The sequence below is a fragment of the Peromyscus californicus genome, unplaced genomic scaffold (genome assembly GCF_007827085.1).
Source record: "Peromyscus californicus insignis strain IS unplaced genomic scaffold, ASM782708v3 Scaffold_12__1_contigs__length_115047231, whole genome shotgun sequence".
NCBI lineage: Eukaryota > Metazoa > Chordata > Mammalia > Rodentia > Cricetidae > Peromyscus > Peromyscus californicus.
In genome coordinates, this window is record NW_026294413.1 from 44,682,261 (window position 1) to 44,694,746 (window position 12,486).

The 12,486-nt window shown below is 46.4% G+C and overlaps 1 protein-coding gene across 3 annotated transcripts in view; it reads right to left on the reverse strand.

Moving 5' to 3' along the window:
- Positions 1-12,486, reverse strand: part of Vwa8 (von Willebrand factor A domain containing 8) — a 411,314-nt gene that overhangs the window by 11,980 nt on the left and 386,848 nt on the right. For all 3 annotated transcript variants that reach the window (XM_052732663.1, XM_052732664.1, XM_052732662.1), the window contains 3 exons: positions 8,477-8,585; positions 2,382-2,507; positions 166-324 (listed from right to left, as the gene is read on the reverse strand). In XM_052732663.1, the coding sequence (XP_052588623.1) occupies positions 166-324; positions 2,382-2,507; positions 8,477-8,585 (394 nt within the window). The remainder of the gene's footprint in view (positions 1-165; positions 325-2,381; positions 2,508-8,476; positions 8,586-12,486) is intronic.

Below are 12,486 nucleotides of genomic sequence, written 5' to 3' on the forward strand. Positions count from 1 at the left end.
CAGGGGAAGCAGTGGGCCACTTTCCCCGATGACAAATGAGCTGGCCAGAGGACAGTGTCCAGTGTTCTGGGTGGAGTCTGCACCCACTGCTGAGTCCCTAGCCCAGGACTCACTCCTGAGCAGAAGCGACCAGTGACATTCTAGATCCCCAGCTCATGCCATTACCTTGAACTTCTCCTCATAGTTCTCGAAGGCTTCCATGACCATGCACACGGCCTCCATTGAGCGCTCCAGCCGGCGATCCACCCCGTTGAAGCGGTACATACTGCCAGAAACGTCTACCACCAGGCGCAAGCGCTTGGGCTTCTGCTGTGGGCTACCCAGCTGAGGGAGGGAGTGGTAGAAACCATGGTCAGCTGCCATCCTGGGGCCTCACCCAGGCTCTGCAGTGCCAGCCCCAGGTGGGCAGATCGGCCCCAGGCTCAAGGCTGCACAGGACCCTCCCAGCAGATAGGCGGGGTGACTGTACTCAGCAAGTGGCTATCAGACTGTACTGGCTGTCGGGACCGCATGGGAAGCGCTTCCTCTGGACTACAGTAAGAGCTGCCTGCTGGAGGCTGACCACTTACAGTGTTAGAAAAATACAAATCTGGAAGGATAGAAACCCCACGTCATTTACTCTGTGCCTCAGCACCCCCTCCCCTGGAGAGAGCCCACATCAGCTTCTCTTCTATTATGCAGTCACTTGAAGATCATTCTCTACCTAGGCTGAAGAAGTGCCAGACTGCTAAGACACGGTCACAGGAGAGGGGGTCTGGCCAAGAGCGTAAGGAAATGTTTTCAGAACGTCTCAATTCTTTTTCTCTTTTTGGCAGTGAAAGTGGCACTGAACTGCTGTCTGGCAAACACTACTGCTTAAAAAGTGAAACCTCACGAGAGAGGTTTGGAGCCCAGATCTGCCAATGTGCCAAATTACAATAAATAAGAAAAATTCCAGAAGATTCTGCTATACAGTTGCTGACATGCGTGAAAAATAATGAGCAGAACAGTTTGAAGAGGACACTGTAGTGGGCTGGTGAGATGGCGCATGAGATGGCTTGGGAGGAACAGTAGTCGCCATCAAGCCTGAACCTGGGTTCGATTCCTAGGACTGCAAGGTGGAAGGACAGCTGACTCCCACCAGTCCTCAGAGTTCTGTATGCCTGCGGTGGCATGCATCCCCCACCCCCGCCATGATAAATAAAAAATGTAAAGCACCACAGCTGCTCCGAGGGTAATAGTAGGAAGCAAATTTCATACATCCCTTTAAAACTTGAGTCTGCCCCAGTTAGGAGTGGTGGCATACACACATGTCCATGACTGACTCACAGTTGTGTCCAAACACTTGCTGACCACAGTGAGTCAGTAAAGAAAGCTGTTGACTCATGGCGGGGACACAGAAGTAGCCCCAGATGACCACCAGACCCACTCTGAGTAAACATTCAGAGAGAGCGGCTCTCCCACTCTCTCCCACTGCACCCCCACTCTCAGCAGCTACTCAGCAGTTTTGATTATTCAGGACCACGGAAAACCCCAAAGTTCACTAACATTCAGTATTTGACCATGTTGCCACAGTATGGCAAATGCTTACTGCAAGTATGTAACTTAAGGGAGAACTCTTTGTTTGTTAAAACTGAATGCATTTTGTGGATGCGGATTCTTAAAGTTCCAGGAGAGTAGGAAACCACTAAGATTGCTTTGTTACTTGAAGAATTCTCTGGGATTCATAAACAGTGTCTCCCGTTTCCCCCACCCACACCGTACCCACTCTGTATCTGGGGAGTGGACCTGTAGGCAGAAACATAGGTAGCTCTAGGCTTTCTGGAGGTTCTGCTGAGGGGATACTGGTGGTCAGAGTGAGGGCTGTTTGCTGTTTGGTTTCGTCTGAGGTTGCCTGGGCTGGGTGGGGTAAGAAGGCTGGCTTTCCTTCTACTCAAGACTGTAACTCCAGGAACTTGCATCTTCAGGGTTTACTATTTACTCTCCCTTCTCTGCCTGGGTGGACCTTCGGTCACAGTTTGATCCCTGCTGTTAACTCTTCTGGATTTGATGAAAGCTTCCCCTGCCTTTGTGCTGATTTTGACACAGCATCTCACAATGCAGCCCTGGCTTTTCTGGAACTTGCTATATAGATCAAGCTGGACTCGATCTCACACAGCCTCTGCCTCCTGAGTGCTGGGATTAAAAGAATGCATCACCATGCAGGATCCTTGTATCGATTGCTTTTTAAATTATCCTATTTTGTGTGTGTGTTCTATGTCTGGATGAGATGTTTTATTTGTCTTACATAATGCTTTCTGTAGTTGTATATTCTGGGTTAATGGTGTTTTGACACAACTCATGAACTCTCTACAGAAGGCTGAACTATGTGGAGCTGAGGCTCGGGATTCCCCATTACTTACTTGGGGTTCCAGATCACCCCGACGTTTGTAGATGGCTTTTTCTCCAGCTAGCCCATCGATGATCTTGGCGTCGTCTAGTTCTCCGGTAGCTTGGTGTCTTAACCACTGTCTTTCTTTACCTTTGGCCTGCAATGTCACATACATATGCACACAAATCTTTATGCACTCAGGGCTGGCGTTCTTCTTTTTTTTTTTTTTTATTTTGCAATACAGTTCAGTTCTACATATCAGCCACGGATTCCCTTGTTCTCCCCCTTCCCAGTGCTGTCGTTCTTTGACACACTTTCTGCATGAATAACAGGAAACACACCGGGATCCTATCAGTAAGAGACGGCTCCTCCGCAAGAACGTAGTCACATGGTCTCTGCTCTGCTTACAAGAAAGCTTTCCCAGTGTGTTTTGTCAGTTGTAATTGCTTTAACACGCGGAACAATACAAAGCACACACACAAAGGACATACGAACAGGAAGACAGTATGCAAATGAACCCCAGGGGAAAGTGCAATGTCTGGAAATGTAAGGATGACGTATTTCTTACGGATTTTGTGTCACAGCGAACCCAGAAAATTTATTAGGTAACAAAATAATCAGCTTTAACTTGTTAACGGTCATAGAGTCTGTAAGGCGATCTTCAGCGGTCTCCCCTAGACAGCAGTTTTGTTACTCAAATTCCTGAGACTTGGTGTGCAAACTAAAACAGCTGAGGAGGACTGAACAGTCTGTGCCGTCCACACGGCTCTGCTTTTCTAGATCTGGAAATCATCTGAATTACTTTTCAAAAGGTATTTCCATGCATGCTTTGCCATGGTAACTTACAACTATGCCAGGGAGCCCAAGAGGGCAGTTAAATGATAAAGAACTCTGTGTTGGATACTTTATGTCAACTTGACACAAACTAAAGTCATCTGAGAGGAGGGAACCTCAACTGAAAAAAACAAACAAGAAAATGCTACACGCTTGTGGGGTTTTTTTAAATTAGTGATTGACAGGGGAGGACCAGTGCCATCCCTGGGCTGGTGGTCCTGGGTTCTATAAGGAAGCAGGCGGAACAAGCTGAGGAGCACCCCTCCATGGCCTCTGCATCAGCTCCTGCCTCCAGGTTCCTGCCCTGATTTCTTCAATGATGAACAGTGCTGTAGAAATCCAAGTAAAATAAACCCTATCCTCCTCACATGGTTTTTGGTTGTGATGTTCCACCATTTCAGTAGTGACCCTAACCAACCAATTCTAACATCCCAAGCAAGGCACATGATTACGAGAGCCCATGACTACAGTTACACAGGATGTATGCTAAAGGAGCTTTGGAAATGCAAACCAGATTTTGATGTTTCTGTTTCATCAAAATACGGAGGAGAATGGAATTATAGTTAGAATTTGAGGATTTTATATTTGCTTTATGGTAACAGGAAGGGGTTTAAATTTTGTTTACTCTGGCTGTGATAGGCATTAAAAATTGCCAAAAGAACCTGATATGATGCAGGAGTGGAACCATCGCTGGTTGGTATGGTCATGGAGCAGCTAGTAGGGTGGGTGGGTAATCCTCAGGGTGTACACGAATTTCTAAACAGTCTTATTAAGTAAGAAACACAGAGCCAAATACAAAGGTAATAGCCGAAGAGATCAGAGAAATAGCGAAAAGCCATGACTAACCTTATCTTACCACCACGGCATAGCTTCCCAAGAGAGCGCTTCTTCCTCCTGTGCTTTTATTGCCTTCCTGTTCTGCTTTCTCATTGGCTCTAAGCACAGCCACATGACTTCCTTGTCTCTGCCTGTCTATACAGACCTCCAGGTCTCTATGGTTGGTACTGGGATTAAAGGCGAGTGTCACCAAGCTGGCTGTGTCCTTGACCACACAGAGACTCTGCCATGTGATCGGATTAAGGGCATGTGCAACCACCGCCTGATTTCTGTTTATGGCTCGCTGACCTCTGATGTCCAGGCAACTTTATTTATTAACATACAAATAAAATATCCCATTTCAGCACAAATAAAATATCACTACACAGGGTCAGTACTTTGATTTATGAAAATTAGTGAATGTCTGCTTAGCAATGGTGCATGTGTTTTTTAACATAGCATAGAATTCTATTCCAGTACAAATCCCATAGTCCCCCTAAACCCAGCTGAAGAATTCAACTTCTACACTGCTTTGATGGAGATGCCAGCTAACCACGGCAACCATCATCACATTTACTTATTCTTTCCTTATCTTCCTAGCTGTTAATCGTGTGAGAGTCATTAATGACAGGCAGCCACTGCTCTGCAGCCCGGTGCCTTCCAAACATCAAAGAATGTCAGGTCTGACAGGAAGCCTGTGGCATTACCAACCAGTCAAAAATGACAGGAAGAGTCTGGGGGTTGTGGTGGCGCACACCTTTAATCCCAGCACATGGGAGGCAGGGGCAGGCCGATCTCTGAGTTGGAGGCCAGCCTGGTCTACAGAGTGAGTTCCTTGACAGCCAAGGCTATACAGAGAAACCCTGTCTCAAAAAACAAACAACAACAGAAAGACTGACAGGAAGAGGATGAAGCCAAGTCCTGATCTCTGGTTCAGGGAGGAGGCCTGAGAGGAATGTCTGTCTGACCTCTGATCACCCAGTGGGAAAGGAGGCTAGAAGACTATATTTGCCCCCCCCCCCCCCCCGCCCCCGCCCCCGCCCCACCTGTAGCTCTGTATCTTACCAAGACTTCCGTGATCTAAGCTTTGTCCCAGTATGTCCTATTCCCAGGCACCCATGGAGTTCTTGACAAGAATATACAAGAATATACATGTGGGTCAACAGCCCACCAGAATGAAAATATTCATGGATGGCAGCAGGGTTTATAAGGTCCCCACCTCTAGCCTGAGGAGCTTTCGGCAGTTAATGGTTGTGGCGTTATTTCATTATTCTTGATGTAATAACCACTGGTAAGTTGCACATGCTCCAGTAACAACCCCAGACCTGTCCTCATGGAAGCCCCCAGGAAACCCAGTGGATCTCTAAACACAACACAAAAGCTGGAAGGAAACTTGAGAGGAAGGAGTTTAGAGGAAATGTGTGTGTGTTGGGGGGGGGGGGATATGATCAAAATACATCATACACATGATCAGACTGTCAAAGAATAAACTTTTTTTTTTTTTTTCCAAGACAGGGTTTCTCTGTGTAGTTTTGGTGCCCGTCCTGGATTTCGCTCTGTAGACCAGGCTGGCCTCAAACTCACTGAGATCCACCTGGCTCTGCCTCCCGAGTGCTGGGATTAAAGGCGTGCGCCACCGCCGCCCGGCAAGAATAAACATTTTTAAAGGGCAAACATTTAATAACAGGATGCCTTCTTTACTGAGGTGCCTGCTCACCTGTGCATGTGAAAACACGTTCAGCCCTCGACACCATTAGGGAGCTGCAGACTGAAACAGCTGTGAGATATCATCGAATGCTTAGGCATGGCCAGAATCCCAAACTGATGGCAGTAGCAAATGTGGGCGAGGGTGGGGGATGAGAGGATCTCTCACGGCTGGTGGAAATGCTACAGCCACCCGTAAAGACAGTTTGGCAGTTTCTTGTAAAACAAAAACTCACTCTTATAATCCAGCAACTTCACGCTTTAGTATTTACACAACAAGTAAGAAATTTGCATCTACACAAAAATTTGTACATGATGTTTTATGCATAGCTGCAAAACCCTGGAAGCAATAAAGATATAAATGGATAAACTGTGGTATATTCTGGCAATGGGATATTATTTAGCATAAAAAAAGAGCCACCTAATGTATAGTGATCTTGCTGTAATAAAGTGACCAAAGCATTATGGTTTGCTATCTTATAGGTTACTATATGGGGCTGGAGAGATGGTTCAATGGTTACAGCACCTACTGCTCTTGCAGAGGATTCAAGTTCAGTTCCCAGCACCCATGTCAGATGGCTCATAACCACCTGTAACTCCAGCTCCAGGGGATCTGAGTTCCACTTCTGGCCTCTACAGGTCCTGCACTCACATGCATAAACCCACGAACACATACACAGTCATGAGGTTGCCCATAATCTCTGAGAAGACTCAGGAGGCAGAGGTAGGAAGATGGTAAGTTTGAGGTTAGCCCGAGCCTCACAGACCCTGTTTCCACCTCCTGGGGGGTTCTGTTTTTTTGTATTCAATTTTAATATGTTCCCAGTCATTTCATTTCTATTGGCTATTAGAAAAGCAATAGTAGCCGGGCGGTGGTGGCGCACACCTTTAATCCCAGCACTCGGGAGGCAGAGGCAGGCAGATCTCTGCAAGTTCGAGGCCAGCCTGGGCTACCAAGTGAGTCCCAGGAAAGGCGCAAAGCTACAGAGAAACCCTGCCTCGAAAAACCAAAAAAAAAAAAAAAAAAAAAAGAAAAGCAATAGTCTATGTGGAATGGAATCAAACCTGTGTGGGCCTGGAGCTGTGTTCTCGAGAGCCATCTTGCTAGTTTCCGGCTACACTTGGTACCCTCGACGAGGGAGCACACACAGTTACTGGCATTGCACAGCAATGCCAAAACAGCTGGAGGGTTCCGGTTACTCAGTCACACAGGACTGGCCGAAGGTGGCAGGAAGGGGCCACATCAAAATCTTCTTGCTCTGGCCACAATCCACAGTTTTATAGTCTACACGAGGCCTCATCCATTCTTGGCCAGTAGCTGTTTTTAAGCAGCCTCATACCGTGACCTGAGTATCAGAAGACCCGTCTGAAAACAGTTCCCCTACGGCTTACATAAAGATTCAATAGGGAACATGAGCAAATGTGTTGACATCCGGCTAATGGTACAAAATGTCTTATGATCACATATAAGAATTACACATGAGATGGAATAAAGGAGTCAGAAGAAGGAACAGGGACCTGGCAGCTAACAGGAGCCTGACTTTGGGCTCAGACCCCATTGACCACACGACCCAGGAAACTGCACTAACTGTGGAGTCTTTATATTCCACGGGTCTGTGAACACCGTCTCAGCTGAACTGCTATGTCCTATAGATTTGAAATTAGGTATCGGGTTAATCTTTTGCAGAGCTCTTTCCTTGGAAAATGAATGTTCTCCTGTGCTTTGGCACAGTTTAGATCTTTTTAAAAATGAAGACTTTGGTTGGAGAGATGGCTCAGCAGCTAGGAGCACTTCAAGTGTCTGCAGAAGACTGAGTTCAGTTTCTACGTCAGGTGGCACACGACTGCCTACAATTCCAGCCCGGAGGGATCCAATGCCCTCTTCTGGTCTCTGTGGGCACTGCATACACATGACATTCTACACACACACACACACACACACACACACACACACACACACACACACACACACACACACACAAATCAAAAATGAAGTCTCAGAGTTTAGAGTTAAGATAGGATTAAAGCTGCATCACACACACTAATCTCTAGCAAAACATGATAAACATTCCTTCAAAAGAACAGTAACAAATAAATACCAAAGAGTAAACTGAAGGCAACCAAAGACTCCACGGTAAGGAAATGTAAGGTCGCAGAGCAGGGTCTGGTTTGACACTGTGGCGCCCGCCTGCCCCCGGACAAAATAACCTGATATCATGTGTCATTTAGGGAATGTGCTGAACAGAAACATGTTTCTACTTGGGAAATACTGAAGTGTCTGAACCAATATTTAAGCTGAACCCGTGTCCACTGGTCCTGAGGCACTGAGAGCACTGTGACACAGCAAAAGCTGGGGCAATACAGGGTCAGGGGAGGGCAGGAAGAGGAGGTGACAAGGGGCTAGAGAGAAAGCCTACCCTGGTTGATCTAATCTGTCCCTCTGCTGCTTCAGCTGCAGTAAAATGATTTGTAGGGAGAGAGTTCTATTTGTGAACTTCCAGGAGAGGTGAGATGTGCATAGATCTTCCCCGAGGGGAGGCAGGAAGTCACTGTCTGGGAGGGTTACTGGTAAAATTACTGCTTCCTGGACAGGAAGAAAGGTGAGGTCAGCTATTTTCCCTTGGAGAACTTCACTAGGAAAATCACGGGGTGAGTACATAGCTTGTGTGTCAATCTGGAAATGACTTTTACTGATTGGTTGATTAGGGATCAAATAACTTTCTCCAGCAGTTCTGCTGTACATCCAGATTTTGCCCGCAAAGGAGCGATTACCTGTAAGTTATCCAGGATGACTCGGAGGGCATGCACCTGCCGCTGAACAGCACCCGAAAACCGTTCATAGGTTGCAGCATCATACTCACTCATCTGGATCTCCTTTAGTCTGAAACCAGAGGGTTGAGAGAAGACACCTGCTTATGCCATGTTTGTGTGAGCCTTTTACACTTGCTTACATACTGACAGAACTGTACCAACTCCTTGGTGACTCATACCGACTTGGAGGAGAAAAAGCAAGAGATGATATCACCAGTGATGCCCCTAGATTCAAAGGAGGGTAGTGCCCAGAGGCGCACTGGTAATTGATGAACACAGTGTGGCCCAGGACAAAGGAAAAAGCCCTGACTGTACTGCACATGTGGTGACTTCTCTCGTGCAAACAGTCCCATCAGGTGGCTCACACCTGCCTGGAACTGCAGTTCCAGGGGATCTGATACCTTCTTCTGGCCTCACAGTTAATTTAAAGTCAAAAAAAGCACAGCCATTTGAAACTAATCCTAAATAGGAGGGTCTTTCCCTACATGAATGCTCTTGGGTTTTCCAGTGGGATAGCCACAGTGCACTAATTTAACACACATTTTCATGCATCTCTATGATATCAGAGTAAAGGAATAAGAGCACATCTCTCAAAAGCCTAAGCATGACACAATCCTCTGAACGTTTTTGTGCTTATGTGTAGACACAGACCCTATATGCATAGCTGAAATGATATATACAGTATATGTATCACCTGAGGTTGGGAGAAGAATCTCAAATGAGGGAGAATGAATAGTTTCTAATCTTCATTCTCAGGCAAAACACTGGGAAAAATACAATCGGGATGGCGGCGGAAGCTCCAAACTCCGTGTATGTATGTAATAAGACCACATCTTTCTTACTCAGCACAGTGCCTAGCACAGAGTGACACCCAATACATGCTGTTATGTGATACTTTGAAAGCACTGGCTATCAAAAGGTAAACATAGATAAGGCTGCTATAATATCCAAATGCCACCCCTCCCAACGTGACATGCCAAGATGTCCTTCTAAATCCTATTAATTCTCTGTTCCAGAGAACAAAAAGGAACGTGTGTATGAGACTTCACCTCCTAACAATATCTCCTCTGTTTAGATCTGACAATCTCCGAATTCTCTGTAAGCTTCATCAGGTTAAGTCATACCCCCAGTGTACAGGAAACAGAAGCTGGACACAATACTGTAGGGCATGCCATGTACCTACTTCATGCCTAAGTCAATATGTGCTTTCTCAAAGAACTCAGGTTAGTGCTGATTGGGAACCGTGTGGACAGAGCGTGCCCTTGGAGGTGCATAGGTGGGAAAGGAAACAGAGGGAACATACACAGAGAAAGGACTGAGGCAGCTGGTAGGTCACCTGGAGCAGAGGGGCCTTTGGAGAGACCAGAGTTAGCTTTAACTATACAGCTATCTCTGGGGTGATCATCTTGCACCCCCAAACATCGCAGGCTATTTTAATTATGAGGAAACCTGGAAATCATATTTCAGATTATGTCAGCCTTCCCAAAGAACACTCAGAAGATGTTCACAGTGGGAACTAAGTTCTGAACCTTGAAGACTGAAGCAGGGGATGGAGGGATCAAGCAGGAAACTCGACCCTCTAGGTTAGACAAGCCTCCCATTGCTGATATTCTCAGGCCCCTCCCACTACCTGCCCATGTCTCCTTCCTTCCCTTCTGAGCAAAACTGTAGGGTGCAGCTGTTTCCCATGGAGAAGCAATGTGGGCAGGCAGCATGCTGTTGGTGCTGGACATGTTTAAAGGGTATATTTATCATTATGTAAGAGTCTGGGAATTTCAGTCCTTATTGTACCTTTTCTATAGGTTAGACTTAAACTCTATAATTTGGAATCAAGTATAAGGAAGGCAGACACAAGCCGAGATCTACTCTGTGAAGCTGATTAGTTATGCAAACAGCGGTGGGTGGGTGCCCAGCCTACCAGACAGCTCTTCCAGTGTGCAGAAGCACTTCCCTGTTGGCACTCACTTGTTGGTGACATTTCTGCATGTGATCTACAAGTCTTATGCTGCTGTTCCTCTGTAGTCGGCTTCAACTGATCAATTCTTCATGTGCAGGGCCAATGTCTGGTTTAAATCAATGCTAACTGAGTGCTGTGAAGAACCCATCAGTCACATTAGGTCCTTTGCACCACAGTAGACTTGTAACTAGTGGTGAGGACTGCTTAGTCCCAACCAGGGACTGACAGGGGATGCCACACAGGCAACCCTCCAGATCAGCAGTTTTCATCATCTGTAGATTCAACCACACTTGGATCAAAAATATTCAGAAAAAAATTGCTTCTCTACTAAACATACACAAACCTTTCCTCATTAACTAAACATTTGTTCATTAAGTAGATACAAGGCCCGATGTGCCATAAATACTTTTAGAAATGACTTACAGCACACATGTACATCATTTTATAGGAGAGAATCGAGTATTTAGTGGGGACTTGGAACCAGGCCACCAGAGATACCAAGGACAAGTACTAGCAGCTGATACTGGCCCTGGAATGCACATGTCTGTCACTTCTCTGTGCAAGTGTTTGCCACACTCCAGGTTCTGTCCTCATGGTACTTCCAGCCAATGGAAAGAAGCACTACTCACTAAGTGATAGGATGGTCATTGCTGGGGACCAGGGACAAGGTGTGTAGCGGTGTCAGGACCTGACCTCACGGTGTGTCTCACTCTGTCATCAAAAGAAAGTAGATGACAGTAAAGAATTATTACTATAAAAATGCCTGTGTGTATAAGACTTAAATGTGGGTCTGTGGGAATTCTGTCTTATTTTAGTGCTTATGTGCAGAGACACAGTCTGCAGTATTTACGACAAGCTGAGATACTATCTTGGACTAGCTTCAAAACGATCCAGAGCGGAGAATACGAATGCTATCAGAGGCACAGGTCCACAGGATTCATGTGTTCTTCTTTACTTCCATTTTGGACTTCAAAAGGTCCACAATGAAAAGTTAAAGACAAATTTTTGGCAGTAGATACTCATCAAATGGGTTGCGAACCCCACTTCTAAAGGGGTATTTTTCTCTTGTTTGGCTGTGCTGTCTTTCCCAGGATCTCTGCGTGTTTTATTTCCTCCTTTCACAGCCTGCCTGCCTGCCTCCTCCACCTCATGGTGCCCTCCTCGGCTGAGCGGCTTCTCTGCGCTATGCAAGAGTCAGGGCTGGCTTCCCTCTTGACCCTCTCTCTAGCCCCTCCCCCTCTCTTACAGTTACCACATTCAGTTGCCTTAGGACCACAGGTGACCCCTGACCTTTTCCCCTTGTAGGTTCTTAATAGTGTCCCCTTATTCTAGTGGCAGCCAGCGAAGAGGGGCTTACTCATGGCTGAGTGCCCTGTGAAGTCTCTCTGCCTCCTGTGAACAGTCAAGTGTAATTATTAGTGAGGGCTGGGGTACGGTAATAACAGTCATCCATTAATTGAAGAGGAGAATGACGCATGCCTAATTATTAGTTTTTTTTTTCTCAAAGGAAACTTTATTAGTCATAAGAAATGCCAAGCAATATTTTAGTTCTAGGAAGACTTTTCATTATGACATAACTTTCCTCCCACATTTTTAAAGAAATTGCTACTACTTTGATCCCTAAGAAATTACCCACCATCTGGTAACAACTTCTCTGAGTAGGGAGTGGGAAGCTGCCCATCTCCAGAAAGGGCAGCATGAGGACACAACTTCCCTGCCGAAGGTTCTAGGGAAGCCAGTGACCAAGCTGAGGGCCACACTGACGTACAGCGGACACGCACTATGTACTTGCTGTACCCACGTGGGTCCCGAGGCTCGCAGGCTTTTCTGAGGGTGTGGCAGGCTGGACCTGCATGTTAGTCTATTGTTCTCTGCTGTCTCCTTGTAGGCTGTGAGAGCGAGGCATGTAATGACGTACCAGATGTTCTACGTGGGTGGAACTTCAGAACTCACAGACGCCTGAGCACGCGCTTGTCTCGCTGCCCCGGCTCCCTCCACTGAGCACACAAGTGGA